At 34.2% G+C, this 20,818-nt stretch overlaps 1 protein-coding gene across 3 annotated transcripts in view; it reads right to left on the bottom strand.

Moving 5' to 3' along the window:
- The window catches only part of CFAP47 (cilia and flagella associated protein 47), a 917,896-nt gene that overhangs the window by 166,369 nt on the left and 730,709 nt on the right, over positions 1–20,818 (bottom strand). For all 3 annotated transcript variants that reach the window (XM_072615192.1, XM_072615194.1, XM_072615193.1), the window contains 2 exons: positions 1,584–1,743; positions 827–921 (listed from right to left, as the gene is read on the bottom strand). In XM_072615192.1, the coding sequence (XP_072471293.1) occupies positions 827–921; positions 1,584–1,743 (255 nt within the window). The remainder of the gene's footprint in view (positions 1–826; positions 922–1,583; positions 1,744–20,818) is intronic.

Below are 20,818 nucleotides of genomic sequence, written 5' to 3'. Positions count from 1 at the left end.
CCTCATTTGTATCACAGCCTAACCCACAGGGAAGTAAATAAAGGGTAAATGACAGTTGCAACCTCTATTTTATGCACACTAACTTCCCTTTGCAAAAGATGTAAAAATAATATGTACTTTAATGCATCATTAGACTGTTTTAGCTTAATCAATACTTCATGAATTCTTTCATCTAGGAAAACCGAAGCATATATTTATAGGAGACACGAACAACAAAGCTGTCAGAAGACAGGGAAAATTGTTTATGTTTTATTACACCATTTAATCTGATGACCATAGATTGTAAATTCTAAACCGATGTTCATCTCCATAGAGAATTAGGAGTCAATTATTTTTACTGAGAAAAAAAGGAAAAGAAATTCTAACTCGTTTTGAAAGACTGCTGATAGTAATTTAGTGCCTTTGTGCTTGAAAGATTTGCATTCACCATAAAAAAATATTCTCCAGCCTAGTATTAAAAAGTACTGCAAGTAAATCAAATGACATAGTTATTTGTCAAAGGGATTTCTAATCAGATACAATTTTAATTAAAGTTATATCATACAGAGAAAGTGACTGATGCCATGTTTCCAAGTAGAATCTTTAGCATTTTCTTCCTCAAAGTGATAGTAAAAAGAGACAGTGTGATGTAGTGGAAAGAAACCTGAAAGAGACCTCGGGAAAGCTGGATTTCAGTTCTAGCACTGGAAAATTAGCAGTATCATTTCAGGATCACTATACTACTTCCTCTATTTAAGCCTTAATTTACCTATATGAGACAAAGGGTTAGACCCAAACTCTTATTGTAGTCCTGGCCTATCATTCTTTGATCACGTAACATACATACCATGGTATGTTTTAGCAGGTGGTGCTTCTGGGATACCTTGTATTGGGTACCTCCAACATATGTTGCAGATGTCTCCATTTTCTGTTCTTGTTGTGCTATTTGGACATGAAGTTTTAAAATTAGAAAATTAATATGTCTGCTAGTGTCTTTCTAATTTTTTTAACTACATGACATTTTAATTTTTAAAAGGAATATATATATATATAAACGTGTGTTTAAGGAAGCCAATATTAAAGTACCTTCTAGAAGGCATACTCTAAGTCATGCTATATCTGGGTTGTATACATTGTATAACATAATGACTTTACATCTGCTCCATTGCTGCAAATTTCTTGATTTATATAATCCCACATTGTGTCAAGTTGATTCCTAGGCAATGGGGTCTTGTTTCGCTATGAATTATCGTTTTCTTGGTGAAATCATCAACTTGTATTCAGCACCATTTTTTGTTACTTTGTGTTTTTTGTTACTTTGTTACTTTATCAGGTTACTTGGTAATTCTAACCAATCTCAATATATTTATAAATCTGTCTCACAATTTAACCAAGCCAAATTATGAGTATCAAATGAGTATCAAGAGCTTATCCTTCTTTTCCTCCACCCTTGAGAGAGTTTTTCTGATACATTAAAATGCATCTCCTTCCACAGACTGGGGTATGGTTTTGTTTCTGATTTTCTTTAATTGAAATAGAAAATGATATGTCAAGGATACAGGGATAGTGTCAGTGGAAAAAAAAAAGATTCTTATTTAAGTTACCTTTCCAGACCTGGTCCCAAGTCATCTGCTTTATCATAAGGCCAATATTCACCATTTTTCCTTACCACCTCGACAATCACCATTGCTTCATATACTTTCATAATGTGAGGAACAAATAGCACAGGGATATCCAACTTTGCTTTCGGAGGTAATGGTATTCCTGTAAAATAAAGTTACTTTTCGATATAAAAATGCAAAGAGTAAATAGTTCCATGAAATTCAACAATAACCCGAATAGGTTTTGTAGTTATCAAAGTACTTTCAAATCATGAAGTTAATTATATTAAATTATTTCATCAATGAAACTTGGTGTCAATGCATATCCCTCTCTTAAAAAATGGATATTGACCTAAGATAGCATATTTCATCCTGGAGAAACTGAAGAAATGTGAAAGAGGGTGCTGGTATGTTTCCTGGATATGATCTCCACAGTCTATGAACTTTCTCAAGTCTGAGGAAGACTTCAAAAAATATGTTTCTTCTAAGGTAGTGAATTCTACCTGAAATTAGTCAGCTTAGTTAAACTCCTTTAAAAGATTTGAGATAGAGACTAGTTTGGGGAATTAGTTGACTGTGTTTAGTGTCCAATCATTTCTTGTAATTGTCATTTCTCTCTTTGGGACTAAAAATATTTCCCATAAAAAGATTTCATTTCTCAGGATATCTTCAAGAGTAATCAATTCCCACTTTGAAAATATGGGAACAAGTATCTTGTGATATTGAGAAAGCAGAATGACGAAAAGTATGCCTATGTTCTATTAGATAATCAGACACTAAGAGTTCAAAATAGTGGGAAACTAGCTAATACTGAGGGCCTCATTGAAAAGGAAAGTTCCATGATGCCATAAAGCAGAGGTCTTTTATTTCATTTTGAGGGGACTGGAGTCAGTTTTGCTCTACTACATAACAAGAAATTCTTTTTTCCTTGTACTTTTTGAGAAGATAAAAAGGTTTGTATAATCATTTTGTCTTGGAAGAATCTATCAAATTGCAAAACCATTAAAATATCTCCATCACATTCCTCATCCTCTGCTTTCACTTTCCTTTCCTTCTAAATCCAGTCCTGTGATTAAACAATTAAACACAGTCCTATGATTAAGCAAATATGATAGAATCCCTCATTCGAGAACCTGCCCCACTCTTTGACATCTCTGTTTATTCTTAGCCAAATCTTAGCCTTAAATTACACCCTATCTGATCATACCCATATTCTACCAAAAAAAAAAAAAAAAGCACAATTAAGGGAAGACACATAATTATATTAACTGGATATTATAAATACATGTCATTTCACTTAATTGGGCCCCTTACTACAGCAAGGCAATCCATTTTTTCTCATTACTTGATTCCATTTCTCACTCCCTGCACAAGAGTTTTATTTCATTTTTATATTTGTTTGTTTGTTTTTTTATTTTAGTTTTTTATTTCTTTCTTTGCTCCTCAAGCCTCTTCCACCTCTTTCTCTCCCTTCTGTCAGCAAAGGACCTTGTCTCTTACTTTTCTGAGAAAACTGAGGACATTTTCACTGAGTTCTCACATCTCACCTTCTCTTTGTATCAAAATTTGTTGATATCAGCTGCTACCTTTTCCTCCTTTACCTCAGTCTTTAACAATGAGGTAGCTCTCCTCCTCATCAAGATTAATGCCTACTTGCCTCATTGATCCTGTTCAATCTCTTTTGCTGATCAGCACCTACTTCATAACTTCTAAATGTAGCTGTTACACAAGGTTATGTCCTCTCTTCTCTTTATATAGATGTGTTCTCCCTTGGTGTGTGTGTGTGCACACACATGTTTGTATATGTGTGTACACATACACATGTGTAAAACACATATATGTGTGCAAATACATATATACACACATACACACACAGGAGCTTATGAAGTAATCAAGGGAGAGCAAAAATATATAAAGAACATATATACACATATGCATGTGTGTTTGTATAGAGTTTATGGACATCTATGCATACATGTATAGATTGTATGGTATATTATATATTAGGCATGGCATTATTTGCTTGTGTGTATGACTTTCAGATCTGTGTCCAGCCCTGAAGTTTCAAGTCCCACATCAACCACTAGCTATTAAATATTTAAAATGAAATTTCTCAGAGACACTTCAAATATGTCTAAAACAAAATTAAAAATCTTCCCCATCAACCTAGTCCTCATTCAAATGCTCCTTATTTTTGTCTGTTACCATGATTTTTCTAATTTCCCGAATTTTTAGTTCAGTGTTATCCTATGCTGCTCATTCTCTTTTTACCACATGTATCATTTGCAGAATCTTTCCAATCCTATTTCCATGCCATCCCTCACATCTCATCCCTTTCTCTACTCCTATAGATATTTTCTTAGTGCAGTTAGCCAGTCAACAAATATTTTAAGTGCTTACTCTTTCAAGCTCTGATGAATTCTGGCCTTCGTCGCTTGTTAACTAGACAACAGCAATACCCTACCCAGTGGCCTTTCTACCTCATCTCTCTTTACTACAGTCTATCCTCCAAGCTGCTATGGACGTGATTTTCCTTACAAAGTCATTACAAGCTTTCTCATTCTCACCCACACCTGACCACAGATCTGACCTTGTCATTCTTATTTACTATGCGACTCCGTATTTCCTCTACAATAACACATAAGCTCTTCACTTTAACTCTTAAAACCTTTCCCAACCTTTTCACAACATATTTTAAGTTCATTGTACATTTCACTCACTCTCACATTCTACACTTCAGTCAAACTGACCTTCTGTATGTTCCTTAAAAAGGAGTGAGTGCTTTTTTGTGAGTGCTTTTGTACCAGCCCTCTCTCATTATAAGAACACATTTCCTCCTCATTTCTCTCTCATGGTATCACTTTCTTCCTTTCATATACATCTCAATCACCTCCTTCTAACACACACATATATACACACATGTATCTATACACACATACATACATAAATGTATATATACATATATACACATTCATATATATATGTGTGTGTGTGTGTGTGTGTGTGTGTGTCTGTGTATATATTTGTATCCTCTATTAAAAATGTAAGTTTCTTGAAAATAGAGATTGCTTCATTCTTCATTTTAACATACTCAGAGCTTCACCCAGTAACTGACACATAATTGATGATTAATAATGCTTTTTCAATTGATTCAGTAACTGATAGTCTGGGAAAGGAGACCTTTTCTCCTTCTTGCTCTTAGAAATAACTAGTTCTGATAATAATATAATATCTATTTTTATTTTATTTTGTTTCCTTTTAATTAAGGAAACACAAATGTGAATCCTTACAAGATCTTTCCATTTCTATCTCCACAGCATACTTCCTCCGTTTCCTTATTCACTAAATAGGCATAATGGCACCTATTTCTCAGGGTTGTTGGGAGGATAAAATGAGATAATACCTGTAAAGTACTTTGCAAACCTTAAAGTTTACAAAGAAAAAATATAAATGCTAATTATCACTTTTGTTGTGGTTGTTATTTGATTTTGTTACCAAAAATATAAACCCCTTGAATATTCTACTATGTTAACGAAAAGTCTTCCTTGTCATCATTCCACAAGAACCTCTTCAAGCAGTTAGATCACATGAGCGATGGATTTTACAGGGCATCATTATCATCTGCCTGAAGCCTTCTCTGATTAAAGGCCAGAACAGAACGCTCTTCTCAACATCTCCATTTCAGGAGATTACCCACATTAGTCATCTCTTCATTTTCCACTTGGCTTTACTTTCTTCAACTCCTCCATCATTTCCCTGATCCAGATATTTTCCTTACCTTTCCTTCAACCTTTCTGCTTCCTTTTAGATCTTGTGTTCCCTTATTAGAATATAATCATCTTGAGGGCACAGAATGTCTTTCTTTTTATTTAAATTTATTTTACTTTTCATAGTATTTTATTTTTAATAATTACTTGTAAAGACAATTTTAACAATCTTTTTTTTTAATTTTGAGTCCCAAATTCTGTCCGTTTATTCCTCATCTCCCTTCTCCCTCAGATGGTAAGTTATTTGATATAGGTTATATGTGTTCTAGCATGTAAAATATATTTCTGTTTTAGTCATGTTGTGAAAGGAGAAACAGACCTAAAGAAAAAAGAACCTTGAAAAAAATAAAGTGAAAAATGTCATGCTTTGATCTTCATTCACACTGCATTAGCTCTTTGTCTGCATGTGGATACCATTTTTCATCGTAAGTCCTTTGGACTTGTCTTGGATAACTGTTTTGTTAAGAATAACTGTCATTCATATCTGATCATCACACAATGTTGCTGTTTATGTAAAATTTTCTCCTGGTTCTGCTCACTTCATTTTGCATCAGTTCATGTAAGTATTTCCAAGTTTTTTTTTTCTTCTGAGAGCATCCTGTTTTTCATTTCCTATACAACAACAATATTCCATTACATTCATATACTATAACTTATTCCACCATTCCCCATTGATGGACATCCCCTCAGTCAATTCTTTGATACCACAAAAAGAGCCACTATAAATATTTTTCTACAAAGAAGTCATTTTCCCTGTGATGGTTTTGCTTTTTCATATTTATATCACTTTACCTAACTATGCAGATTATCACTTATTATGTGCCAGTCACTGTCCTTAGTCATACAAAGAATTGCAAAAGACAGGCTTCATTATTAAGGAGTTCACAATCTAATGCAGATAACATTTAAGCAACTATGTACAAATAAGATATACATACAAAATAAATTGGAAAGAATTAGTAAAGGGAAAGCACAAAAATTAAGGAGGGATCATTAATGGGTTCTTTACAAGATGGGATTTAATCTGGGACTTGAAGGAAGCCAGGGAGATCAGGAGAGAGTAATTTAGGCATAGAAAATAGCCAGTGAAAATTATCAACAGTCTGGAAAAGGGGACTTATGGGAAGAATACCAAGGAAGCCAATATAATTGGATCTCAGAGTATGCAATGGGGAAGCTATAAGACTACAAAAGTAGGAGGGGGTTGAGTTGTGAAAGATTTTAAATGTCAAACAAAGGATTTTAAATTTGATCCTGGAAGTGACAACGAGCTAATGGAGTTTACTGAATGAATATGGAGGTAGGTGAGAGAAGTGACAGTGTGTATAATATGGTCAGACTTGTGCACTGGGAAGATTAATTTGACAGAGTGGAGGACAGACTGGAGTGGAGAGATACTTGAGGTAGGAAGAACAATCAGAAGGCTATTATTGTAGAACATATATGAGGCAATGAGGGTCTGTACCAGGGTGCCAGCAGTGTCAGAGTACAAAATGGGGTGGATGAGAGAGAATGAGACAGAAAATGACTAGAGAAGTGGGAGAAACAGAATAAGGAAATATCATGAAAAGTAAAACAGGAGAATTACCAAAAGGAATGTCTATTAATATAATAAAATGTTGCAAAGATTTTAAGGAATATGAAGACTAAGAAAAAGTCATTGAATGTCAAAATTAGGAGATTTTATTTTATTTTACACTGTCATATTGGCAGAGTGATAAAGGAGGGTGGGAATTAAAACAAGTCCAGTTGTAGGGGCATAAGAAAAGTAAAAGATGAAGAATTAGAAACAGTTCTTACAGATTATTTCTTTGAAAAGTTTGGAAGTAAAAAAATTAAATAAATAAAGTAGGGCATTAAAATTTAATTGTGAAAATCAATAAAATCAATAAAAATAACTAGGAAAAGAACAAATTAAAAATTCACAAGTAAACAGTAAAACATAAAAAGAAATTAATAAAATTGAAAGTAAAAAATACTGAACTAATAAATCTAGGAGCTCATTTCAATATACACACACATATACATATAATATATACATACATATATACATATATATGTGTATGTATATGTGTGTGTATGTATACCATTGGTTAATTTTTTTTGGAAAAAAAAAGTCAAATTACCCTATCCAAAATGAAAAGGGTTAATGTAACACCAATTGTAAGGGGCCCAGAGGGTCCCAGGGGGTGCAAGTCAGAGGCAAAGCCTGTTCCCGTGGGAACGGTGCTGACGCACACCCTAGCAGAAGCTCTGTGTGACCCTGGAACCTGATGTTCTGTACAGTAAAGTTACAAGTGAGCCTGGGAACCCAGGAACTAGCTGCAGGAACAAGATAAGCTTCCTTCCTTACTGCGGGTGTAAGGATGTGGAATAGTCATGAGATGGTGAAGTAATGGGATGAGCTCAGCATGTATGTGATTGGTGGATACAGCCTTTATAAACCCTAACCCTCAGCTGAATAAAGTTGTTGCTGCCTGGATCATCTTGTCTCCGGTCTCCTTCCTTCAGGGCCCACAGATTAGAGGCCCGTGGGTCAGGGGGATCCAGGGGGCTCAGGCCCTGACCCTGAGCAACCAATGATTATGAAATTAAAGCAATCAGAAGTATTTTTGTCTGATTATATGCTAGTACAACTGACAATGTGAATGAAATGGATGAGTATTTACAAAAATATAATCTTCAGATTGACATGAAAGTACCCTATCATAGAAAAAAAAAGAATTGAACAAGGCATAATTGAGCTACCAGAGAAAAATCCCCAGAACCAGATGAATTTACAACTTAATTCTACTAAACATTTAAGAACAGTTAATCCCATTACTATACAAAGTATTTGAAAAAAATAGGTAAAGATATAGTCTTACAAAACTCATTCTATAACACAAATAAAATTTTGATAACTAAACCAAAGAGAGCAAAGAAAGAAAGAAAATTACTTTTCTTAATAAAAATCAATGTAAAATTTTAAATTAAGGACATTTCTGCAAGGAGATTGCAAAAATATAACACAAAGATCAAATGTTATGATCAGGTAGGTTTTCAAACAGGAACGCAAGGCTGGTTCAGTATTAGGAAAATTATCATTATAATTGACCATATCAATAAAAAAATAAAATATTTATCCTAATAGATGTAGAAAAAGCCTTGAAAAAATATAACACCCATTATTATCAAAAAACACTAGAAAGCATAGGAATCAATGGAGCCTTTTCTAAAATGAAAAGTAACATCTATCTAAAACCAAGAGCTAATATTATGTGTAATGGGGACAAACTTGAAGATTTCTCAATAAGAATAGGGATGAAGCAAGGATGGTCACTATCAACTATTATTTAATGTGAAAATGCTAGTTATAGCAATAACAAAATATAGCAGTAAGCAAAAAGAAATTATAGGAATATAAATAGCAATGAGGAGACAAAATTATCACTCTTTACAGAAAATATGTTGGTATATTTAGAGAATGCTGGAGAAGCAACTCAAAAACTAGTTGAAACAATTCTCTGTAGCAAACTTGCAGGACATAAAATAAACCCTTATAAACAATCAACGTATCTATATACTACCAAGAAAATCCAGTAGCAAGAGACTGAAAGAGAAATTTCATTTAAAATAACAAAAAAGAACATAAATACTTGGGAGTCTACCTGTCAAGACAAGCACAGAGATCACACAAACAAAATTACAAAACACTGTGCACAGAAATAGAACTAAACAATGGGAGAAATCTTAATTTTTCGTGGGTAGGCTGAGTCAATATCATAAAAATTGCAATTATACCTAAGTGAGTTTACTTATTCAGTATCATAACAATCAAAATACCAATGTATTAGTTTGTAAAAATAGAAAAATTGTAACAAAATTCATCTGGAAAAACAAAATATTCAGAATTTCATGGGGATCAATGGAACAAAATATGAAGAAAGAAGTCCTACACATTCCAGATTTTAAAATATATTACAAGGCAAATCAGCAAAACAATCCGTTAAGAGGAAAGAAGTAGAGTGGCAAATCAATGGGACAGATTAGAAATGCGATACACCATTATAAATGACCAGAGTAATCTGATTTTTAATAAACACAAAGATCCAAGTTTTGTAAGAAGTCAACACTTGACAGAAATTGCTGAGAAAACTGGAAAACAGTTTGGTAGAAATTAGGCATATACTGACATTTTGCATGGTACATCAAGAGAAGGTCAAAATGGGTAAATGATTTAGACATAGAGGGTGATACTATATGTAAATTAGGGGATCACAGGAAATGCCGCTATCAGATCTATGGATAACAGAAGAGTTCATTACCAATCAAGAGACAGAGAAGATTATGGGAAATAAAACAGATCATTTTAGTGCATAAAATTAAAAAGATTTTGCACAAACAAAACTAATGCATCTAAAATTACAATGAAGACAGTATACTGGGAGAAAATTTTGCTTCAAGTTTCTCAGATATAGGCATAATTTTTCAAGTACATAGGGAACTGAGCCAGATTTACAAAAATAATAACTATTTCCCAGTTGATAACTGGCCAAAGGAAATGAACAGTCAGTTTTCAAAGGAAGAAATTTAAGCTATCAATAGTCACATGAAAAATTTTTTAAGTCACTGCTGATTAGAGAAATGCCAATTAAAACAACTCTCTGGTATGACTTCACATCTATCTGATTGACTAATATGACAGAAAAGGGAAAATAACAAATGTTAGAGGGGACATAGAAAAATTGAGACCCTAATACACTATTGGTGTAATTGTGAACTAGACCAGTCATTCTGGAGAATAATTTGAAACTATGTCCAAAGGCTATCAAACTGTGCATACCCTATAAACCAGAAATACCACTAATGGGTCTGTATTTCAAAGAGATAAAAGGATTGGGGAAACTGCACCAAAATATTTTGTTCAAAAATATTTATAATAGCACCTTATGTTGTGTCAAGGAATTAGAAATTGAGGAGACTCCCATCAATTGAGGAATGATTGAATAAATTATGGCATATGATTTGATGAAACAGTATTGTGCTATGAGAAATGATGGGCAAGAAAATTTCAGAAAACCCTTCGAAGACTTAAATGAACTCATTCAGAGTGAAACGAGCAGAACTTCAGAAACAGTAATATTGTAAAGCTGTTCAACTGGGATTGATTAGTTACTCTGACGAAGACAAAGATCTAAGACAATTCCAAAATTTCCATCATGAACACTCTATCCATATCCAGAGAGAGCTAATGAACTCTGTATGCAGATTGAAACATTTTTACTTTTTTTATTTTGTATTTTCTTTTGTACCATGGCTAATACAGAAATATGGTTTGTATGACTTACCATGTTAAAAAATATAACTGGAATTTGACATTATGGTTGAGGAAATGAATTTAAAATCTTTTAAAATCTATCCATTTACTTATTTATTTATGTTTTACATTATCTGTATTTCCCAAAATGTACCTCCCCTTTCCAATATTCTAGAGTCATCTCTTATAACAATGTAGGGCAAAAAGGAGGAAAAAAATGGCTCAGGAAAATTAGCAGATCAAACAAATCTGACCTCACATGCAACATTTCTCATCTATTGTCCCTCTACCTCTATAAAGCAAATAGGAAAATATTTTCCTACCTTTGGGGGAGGGTCATGAGTCAAATTTAGTTTTGATTTTTTTTAAAGAAAAGAATTTGTCTTGGAAGGAACGTTGGTAACTCTTCCTCAAAGATGGAGTTATTTAGAGGGAATGTGGCTAAACTCACACCTGAATCTGTCTTTTTCAAAAGGAAGAGTTAAGATGCATGCCCATAGTGTCATACTCAGAACCTAGTATAGCACCTTCTTGTACATAGTAAATGCTTAATATTTTTTGTTGAATGAATATCAAGTACTTGATCAGCAGAGGGAGGAGTTATGAATCTACAAATAGTGTTGTGGGGTAGACGGGATGAAAAATTAAAATGGATCGGTTTTTGTGGAAAGAGAATGTCAAATAGGTCATGTTGAAGAGGGCACATTATCTCTATTATGTGGATACAGGAGGGGTGAAAGAATACTAAGGACTTAAGAGGTAAAGGTTTGACATAGACACATAGCTGGTGATCTAGAAAACTAAAAAGAAATTAATTAAAAGCATTGACCGGCAAAGAGCAATATGAGCCCAATTGAAATTAAATAGTAAAAAAAATTGTAGTTAGCTAAATTATTAGCATCTAATGCCTTTAGCAACATTACATAGCCTAAAAGTAATAATAGAAAACATCTGTGGTGGAGGTAATCCAATGGGCTTCAGTGACAGAAGATTAGGGGGATTAGGATGTCTATTGTGTTAATGAGAGGTGTGTTAACAAGTCTGATCATAAAATTCATGTATGACAGTGAGTCATGTGTATCTAGATGGTTGTATTCATTCCTAGCCAGTGAAACAGGTGGATTAGAGAATGGTCAAGTGATTTTAACTCTGATGCTAGTCAGATGAAAGTGAGATGACTACAAAGAGTTGAAATGCAGAGGAAAATATATACCATAGGTTCTCAAGTCACTTTAGAAGAGAGAAAGGAGGGGTAGACAAGTGGTGATTCTGTTGACTTACTCAGTATGAATCAAGATTTTTGGAAGCCCATGTTATATATTGCTGGGCTCAGGGTAGAATATGAGAGGGAACAAGCCAAAATCATTAAGATAATTAAACATTTATCATGCACTTATGTAGCATGCACTGTGTTCAAGAGGCACGGTGGTACAAAGGAGAGAATGTTAGACCTAAAGTCAGAAAGACTTGATTTCAAATCTGGTCAAAGCTCTGTAAGGGCTGTGCAACCTTGGGCAAGTCACTTCACCTCTGTTTGGTTGAGCTTCTTCAACAATAAAATGGGGAGTATGATAGTGCCCATCGCCGAGAGTCGTTGTAAGTACTAAATGAGATATTTAATAAGTGATTAGCACACAGTCTGTCTCACAGTAGTCACTTGACAAATTCTTGGATCCATCCCCTAAAAATAAATAAAGTATGGTTGTAACTATGAAGGAGTTTACTTATATCCCTAATTCAAAGAAATGTGCTTTTATCCAGGTTGGTATTCCTATTGATACCTTAATAGGCAGTATAATGAGTTTCTGTGACTTAAAAATGTATCATTTGGTGACTCACTCTCTGTTGATGAGCCTTTCTTCAATTACATAGACCACTCCTCAGACAAGAGACACATAGCTAGTCACTAACAAATGGTGATGTGGGGTAGAGAGGATGAACAATTAAAATGGCTCAGTTTTTGTGGAAAGAGAACGTCAAATAGGTCATGTTGAAGAGGGCACATTATCTCTATTATGTGTATACAGGAGGGGTGAAAGAATATTAAGGACTTAAAAGTAGATATTTGTTTAGATGTTAGATGTTCCAAGGCTTATCTGAAAGCATATTTTTCAAGAACCCAAAGTCATGTTTCTGTCATGATAAGGCATCTGTAGGACTTTGATGGAAGAAGGCATACACATAAAAGAAATGTCATAAAATGAAATGCTTAAAATATTATGAAATCGAACAAGAGATAAGTTAATTCCATTTGAAGGGTTCTGTTTTATCACCTATTTGGGGTAGATGAAGAGAGTTTGTAACATTATCTGGCATGTAATTCAACGCAGGATTGCAGGCGACAGATATTTCAATATCAAGACTGACACTGAAGAGAAACTTTAAGGTGACATCCCTTGTCATCTACCAGGAATTATAAGTAGAAAGGTGAAACTTCAGTGTAGGATAGGACTGGAGATACTGTATTCAGTATACTTGAAGTATTACTTCAAGTATACTTCAAGTATTCAAGAATGCTTAAGGAATATTCTTCAGATAGGACAAGGAGACGAGTTGGGGGCAGAATGAAATTAACAAAGGATAAAGGGAAATTTTGCACACAACAAAATAGGGATGCAATTTTTTTCTGATAAATGGATAGCTCTCAGATTATTAAGAGATACTGTCTTTTGTGTGCAAGGTTTTACTTCAAGAGTAATTGCAATGTCATGGCAATAAAATATATCAGTGTCTAGATTATTTTTCCTAGATCACCTTGTCTTGGGCAATCAACATAATTACTGAAATAAATAATTTTAATACTCTAGTCTATGCACATTATTTTTGAGGGACAAAATTCCACTAGTTTGCCAAAGGGAAAAATTATTTAATCGAGACATGGGCAAAGTTTCTTCCCATTAAGTTCTCTAAATTTGTATGCTTTATGACTGATGAACTAGAAATCCAGACATTTATCTAATGAGATGGCAAGTGTACATGATTTAGGAAACTTTGCAGGTCAAAAGAAAGTTATCCATTTTCCTATTTTTACGCTTTGGAGCTATAGAGCAATTTTCACTTAACATTCAAATTCCACCCAGGGCACTTTACAACTACTATTTTGATCACTCTTTGATTAAATGTGTTACAAATGTTTACCTACCAATCTTCCATTTAAAATATAGAAATTGTGCAATCTTCTAATGGCTATGAAGTTCCCTGTCTTCCCAGAAGAAAATCTTCTAAAGAGAGCAAACTGAGCATGACCTTCATTTTAGTAATGGAAGTATTGTATCCTGGGAGATTCATTTTTAATCACTTCAGTGCTATAACGTTTCTGCTTCACACAGCACAATCTCTGCTATTTAGGAAAGCCATTAGAGATGGTCCAATTCTAGCAATCAAAGAGGTACTGGGAAACAGAGTAGTAATGTAAGCTATGTTAATTTTCTCACTGCAGTGATTTTTTTTTCTAAAGAATAAAAGTTTCTATTTTTGAAACACCAAATCTTCAAGAACATGGCACAATGAACCAATTCGACATTCAAATGAACACTCTATTGAACTTTATGTGCTTTCATTCTCTTAGTAACTAATGAAAATTTTTCATGATAACATAGATTAGCTATTTTAAGGGAATGCAAGGACACCTTCAATATACTCTAAGGGCCAAAGATGACAGAGCTGTTATCAAGGAAAGCCCAGTGGATTTAGACTTAAAGGTCCTAGGCTCCACTGGACTTTGTGTGTACTATGAGCAGAAAGAGTAAGAGTATAAAAAGAAGATAAAAAGCAGGGGACATACTCAGTAATTCAATGGGTGAAATTTGTGCAGATTTTCTTAAGATGAGGAAAAAATTATGAAAGTTAAAGCATCCCCCAAACAGAAGGAATGGCAGGATGGACTACCACACAAAGTAGATGGTTCTTTCTCAGTGGACAATGTGGGACGTTCAGAGTGAGAGGGAGGCTATTATGGGTGTTTGTGGACAAGTACAAGTTGGGTTAGGTGAGCTATGAAAACCCTTCTTTTTCTGAAATTCTGTGAAATAGCATCACCTCCTGACACTTCAGTTCCCTCTTCTGAAACATGTAGGAATTGGACCACATGCTTCCAAGCATCCTTTCCACTCTTAAAATCCTATGATCCTCTGATATTCTGCTCCAGTACTTTGTGCAGGTGGTATATGTGCTTATTCTATGTGGCTCTGTGTCACATAGCATAATCTGTAGGCATAATTAGATGAAAAAAATGCCCAATAAATTGCATAATTCCCATCTCAGCTTCCTCATACACAAAAGTCTTTGTCATTGTGTATTTGACAAACTAAATTATTCTCTGTGAGCCAGTTATAACTTTTGTTCAAATAGATAAAGAGGATTCAAACTGCCTGGCATGATCAGGGTTCACAAAACGTATACATTTTTAAGTAGAAGAAGGTTTTCTTTCTCTTCACTTTTCCATCTGCCATAAGTCTTTTTTATTACTTATTCATCTCTGTGTCTACTCATCATAACTTCTATTGCCATAAGCAATTTTATAGGCATTTCTGTGCTTTTAACACTTTTTTCCCCTGTACTTTGTTTTTATTGGCAGCTAGGTTGTAAGGTAGATAGGGTACGGGGCCTGGAGCTAGGAATATCTGAGTTCAAATCATGACCCAGACGCTAAATGTGTGACCCTAGACGATTCCTTGAATTTCTCTTAATCACAGTTTTCTCATCAACATAATTTGAAAAAGAGGATAAACCTCACCAGACATTTGTAAGGATCACATATAATAACACAGTAAAGTCCTTTGTACACCTAAATATTCTGTCAGTGCTATCTATTATTATTTCTTTCCTACCATCCAATTCAAGAAATATATATTAAGTACTTAACATATGTAGAATATTATCCTGACAGGGATCTTGACCTATGACGTATTATCTGGGAAGACAGGCTACATTCCTATAATATTCCAATGAAACATTTTCTTCAGCATTCTCCACTTCCTTATGATTCAGTTACATTTGATTAAAAAATTATGTCTAGACACTAGAGTTGCAAACACAAAGCTAAAATAGCTACTAACTTTGAGGAGGATGGAATCTATAGGGATTAGTTAAATATAGACTATTGGGGTGCTAACAATTGTGTGCATAGAAGTGCTAACAAGTATCAAAAGTATTAGGAGATATCAGGAAAGGCCTAATATAGGAAATGGCCCTTAACCTGAATCTTGAATGAAATTAGGGATTCTAAGGGGTGGAGATAAGGAGGCATTTTGATGATGGCAGAGTTAAAAGAAGCAAATGTGATGTTAAAGTTCCTGTGGTTCAGATAGTCTATAAATGTTAATTCAATTGGTACTCTAAATGTAGAACAGAGTGAGGAAGACTTGTATTCCTGAGTTCTAACCTGGTCTCAGATACTTACTCACTGTGTGACCCTAGGTAAATCTCTTAACCCTGTTTGCCTCATTTTGACATCTGTTAAATGATGTGGAGAAAAAAATGACAAATTATCCCAGTATATCTGCCAAGAAAAACCCCAAACATGGTGATAAAGAGTCAGGCATGATTAGAATGACTGCCCAACAATATAAGCTTACATAACCAATTCTTACTGAACTTTGTCTTAGAAAAAGTATCAGCAAAGAGGTCAACTTTTATCTAAAACTAAGAAATTCACCATGTCAAACAGTCCCCATATAAAATCTGTGATCATATAAATAAATCTGGTCTAACTCTTCACAAGGGAATTAAGCTAGAGAATTAGGGATACTTTTTCCTCAAAACCTATATGTTTTGGACACAGAAACCATACAAGGAGGTAGGTCTAGAAGTGAGCAGAAAGAAAAACAGGTTGAATTATCTTTGAGAGATGGTGCAATGCTTTTAAGGATTCCAAGCTCTTCCCAGAAACAAAGATTTATCTTTTTTGACATCAATATCATTACAATGACTAGATAACTATAAGTCATGGAATATCCTAATTAAAGGTGTGTCAGCCAAAGAGCAATTTCTGCATTTGATGTTTGAAGAGGTTGAAATTTCAACATATAATCAAGATATATTTTAAGAAAAAGGGCATAATCAAGAGTTCATTATTATACAGATAATAAAAAGTGATGTGATAAAAGATTCACAAGTAATTACAGAGACCCATTGTGTAGAATTCTTTTATTCAGGTAACATGTTATTGAAGGGTTTTATTTTAAAATTACACACATGTAGATTATGCCTACTTCATAAAAGTTTATCTGTAACAAAATAAAACTGCTAAATAAATAGAATAATACCATAACTTCCTATGAAAATGGATGCAGAAGGTAGCAGAGTAGGGGCAGCTACCCAGCTGAATTCTCCTAAGATTCCCCTCTTAACAACTTTAAAGTAACACTTCAAATTAAATTTTGGAGCCTCAAAGTCAACAAAAAGTCAGTGTTGAGGTATTTTGATGCTCTTAGAAAACAAGAGGGAGGCAAGAGAAACCTGTAAAATAGAGGTAAAGGCCTGGTAAAGTCTGTCCAGAGTCCATGTAGAAGTAGAAACAGCAAATTCAGTAGCAGCTTCAGGAGCACTCAGCCGAGAGACTGTGAGGGGTTGGGCAACTGCTCAGAAAGATATTATAGAAGACTCTTTGCTGCCACTGGGCACAGCCAATGTTGACTGGGAACTCTATTGACCATACATAGTCCTGGGTCAGAGTTCTAGTGTGGAAAGGATTGTTGATGGTTATTCACAAGGGATCAGGGAGCCTAATCACAGTATCAAGAGAAAAGGAGAGATAATACCTTTGGGAACAGGCAATCAGAGACTCTTCCTTGGTAAAGACCAGAGCACAGATCAGGGCAGCAGTGATCTTACATCTTCCAGAATCACACCACCTTGGAAAAAACAAAAACTTATAGACCTCCCTGAGCTAGGTCTGAAAAGAGAAACACGAAAAAGTCTGAAGTTTGGCACAGAAGCTTGCCAACTTCAGATGAGTGGAACCCAACTGTAAAATAAAATTCAAAATCAAGAAATAGCCCAGAAAATGATGAAGAGACTAAAAAAAGAAAGATTTTGACCTGATAAAAACTACTGGAAAAACTGGAAAATAGTATGGCAGCAACTGGGCATAGACCAACATCTTATAACATATACCAAAATAAAGTAAAAATACATACACGATTTAGATATAAAAGTTGATACTATAAGCAAACTGGGAGAACAAGGAACAGCTTACCTGACACATTTATGGAGAACAGAAGAATTTATGACCAATCAAGAGATAGAGAACATTACGAAATGTAAAAGGGATAATTTTAATTACATTAAATTGAAAATGCTCTGTGCAAATAAAGCCAATGCAACCAAGATTAGGAGAGAAACAAAAAACAGAGATTTTTTTTACAACAAATGTCTAGGATAAAGGCCTAATTTCTAAAATACATAGAGAACTGAGTCAACTTTACAAAAACATAAGCCATTCCCCAATATGGTCAAAGGACATGAAAAATAAGTTTTCGGAAGAAGGAATTAAAGCTATCTATAGCCATTGAAAAAATCCTCTAAATCACTATTGATTAGAGAAATGAAAATCAAAATAACTCTGCTACCGCCTCGCACCTACCAGATTGGCTAACATGACAAGAAAGAAAAATGAAAAATGCTGGAGAAAATGCATTGTTGGCAGAGTTGTGAAATGATCCAACCATGCTTCAGAACAATTTGAAACTACTCCCAAAAGACTATAAAAATGTGCTTACCCTTTGACCCAGCAACAGCACTGCTAGGTCCGTATACCAAAGAGATCATACAAATGGGAAAAGAACACACATGTACAAAAATACATATAGCAGCTCTTCTTGTGAATTGAACATTGAGGGGAGGTCCATCAATCTGGAAAAGGCTGAACAAGTTGTGGTATATGAATGTAACAGATTATTATTGTGCTATAAGAAATGATGAACAGGAAGACTTCAGAAAAACTTGGAAACACTTGAATGAACTGATGCTGAGTGAAAAGGACAGAATTAGGAGAATACTGTACACAGTAACAATCACTATCTATTATGATTAACTTTAATAGACTTATCCCCTCTTAACAATGTAAGGATACAACATAGCTCCAAAGGATTCATGACAGAAAATTCTGTCCACATCCAGAAAAAGAACTACGGAGTCTGAATGTAGATTGAAGCATATTGTGCGTGCTCTCTCTCTCTCTCTCTCTCTCTCTCTCTCTCTCTCTCTCTCTCTCTCTCTCTCTCTCTCTCTCTCTCCGACTCTCTCTCTTTATTCTTTCTAGGTTTGTTTCTTCTTTCTCATCGTTCCTCCCATTGGTTCCAGTATTTCTTTAAAACATGACTACTGTGAAAATAGGTTCAGTATGAATGTATATGCAGAATGTATTTCAAACTATATACCTTTTTGGAGTGCGAGGAGGGGAGAGATCAGGAGAAAATCTGGAACTCAAAATCTTATGGAAGTGAATGTTGAAAAGCAAAAATAAATAATTTTTTTTAAAAAGGTTCCAACCTTAAAAAGTTACTACTATAGCAGGGAAGATCCTCTAATAAAATCTCCCAGGAATATTACAGTCAAATTTCAGAGATTCCAGAGTAAAAACAATCTATTGCAAGCAGCTAGAAAGAAATAATTAAAATATCATGGAATTGCTGTCAACAACTTCCACATCAAAGAAGGCTTGGAATATAACATTTTGAGAGGCAAAGGATTACAATTAAGAATCACCTACCCTGCAACACTAAATGTAATCCCTCAGAAGGAAAATGGATATTTAATTAAATAGAGGACTTTCAAGAGGTTTTGATGAAAATATTAGATCCAAATGGAAAATCTGATATTCATGCACAAGTCTCAAGAGAAGTATAAACAGGCAAACCTGAAAGAGTACACAGAAGGGATTCAATAAAGTTGTTGTTTACATTCCTATATGGGAAAATGATGCATGCAACTCTTAAGAAGTTGATCATTATTATGACAGTTAAAAGAAATTTTCATATAGAGAACATGAGTGTGAGTCAATTACGGGATGATCTCAACCCCCCCACCCCCCATCAAAAATGAAGATGGAGAGAAAGAGTGATGTGCTAGGTGAAGCGGTAAGGAGGAGTTAGAATGGGAAAAATGTTATCACATAAAAGAAACCTACAGGGAAGTGTTTTTACAAGGGAGGAGAAAATGGTGAGGGTAGCAGACAACGCTTGAACCTCATTCTCATGAGAATTGGTTCAAAGAAGGAAGAATCCATGTAAACATACTTGCATACATATCTCAAAATTGTTCGTTTTTATTATTGATGTTTTAAAACACATTTTTCTAATTTTGCTTTGAATCTTTTAATCAATTCATATAAGTATTTCTGGCTCTTTCTTGAAATAATTTATTCCTTTTTTTCTTACAGCAAAATAGTACACATTCATAAACAACTTATTCCTCATTTTTTTTATTTAATGGACTTGCCAGTAGTTTTCAGGTTTTTGCTACCATAAAAGGAGCTGCTATATTTTTGGCCACAACAAATCCTTTTCCTCTTTCTTTGATCTCTTTTAGATATAGTTGGATCATTTTGTAAATAATTCCAAATTACCCTCCAAAATGTTTGGATCCCTTCACAGGTCCACTAATTATGCATCAATGAGTCTATCATGGTCCCTCCAACATTGATTGATTGATTGATTTTTTACTGTGGAGTCTTTCTGAGAAAGAATGGGCAAAAGTCACAGAGAATGAAGTGTAGGTAGTTTGTATTGTTAGAGGCTATACTCTATATTGATGAGATAATAGAACCGTTGGAGCATGAAAATAATAAAAGTTAAAATTCTTCTCCCTTCTTAAACAATTCCCAGTTTATTTTCAAAGCATTCAGACTTCCAATTTACAATTATTTTGAAAAGCAGGAGGGCATGGTAGTAACAAAACAAAAGTAACAGTCTTATTTTTTCTGTACTCATTACCTGCTCCATTTGACATATTAGAAAACCCACCTGATTTACAATGTAATTGCTAATTACAAACCTATATCATTATATCCTGTATTCATTTTGGTGGAAAATTAGTCATTAAGCATCCCAGAAAGGCTAATTCTGTAATAATATTTTAATCATGCTACAGATGCTTGCAATTTTTCACAAGCCTTCCTCTTCTTGTTTGAAACAGTTTGCAATATGATTTCCTACAGAACAGGGCATGTC

The sequence above is a fragment of the Notamacropus eugenii genome, chromosome 5 (genome assembly GCF_028372415.1).
Source record: "Notamacropus eugenii isolate mMacEug1 chromosome 5, mMacEug1.pri_v2, whole genome shotgun sequence".
Classification (NCBI taxonomy): Eukaryota; Metazoa; Chordata; class Mammalia; order Diprotodontia; family Macropodidae; genus Notamacropus; species Notamacropus eugenii.
The sequence above is the reverse complement of the archived record's forward strand: the minus strand, read 5'-3'. Positions and strand labels throughout refer to the sequence as shown.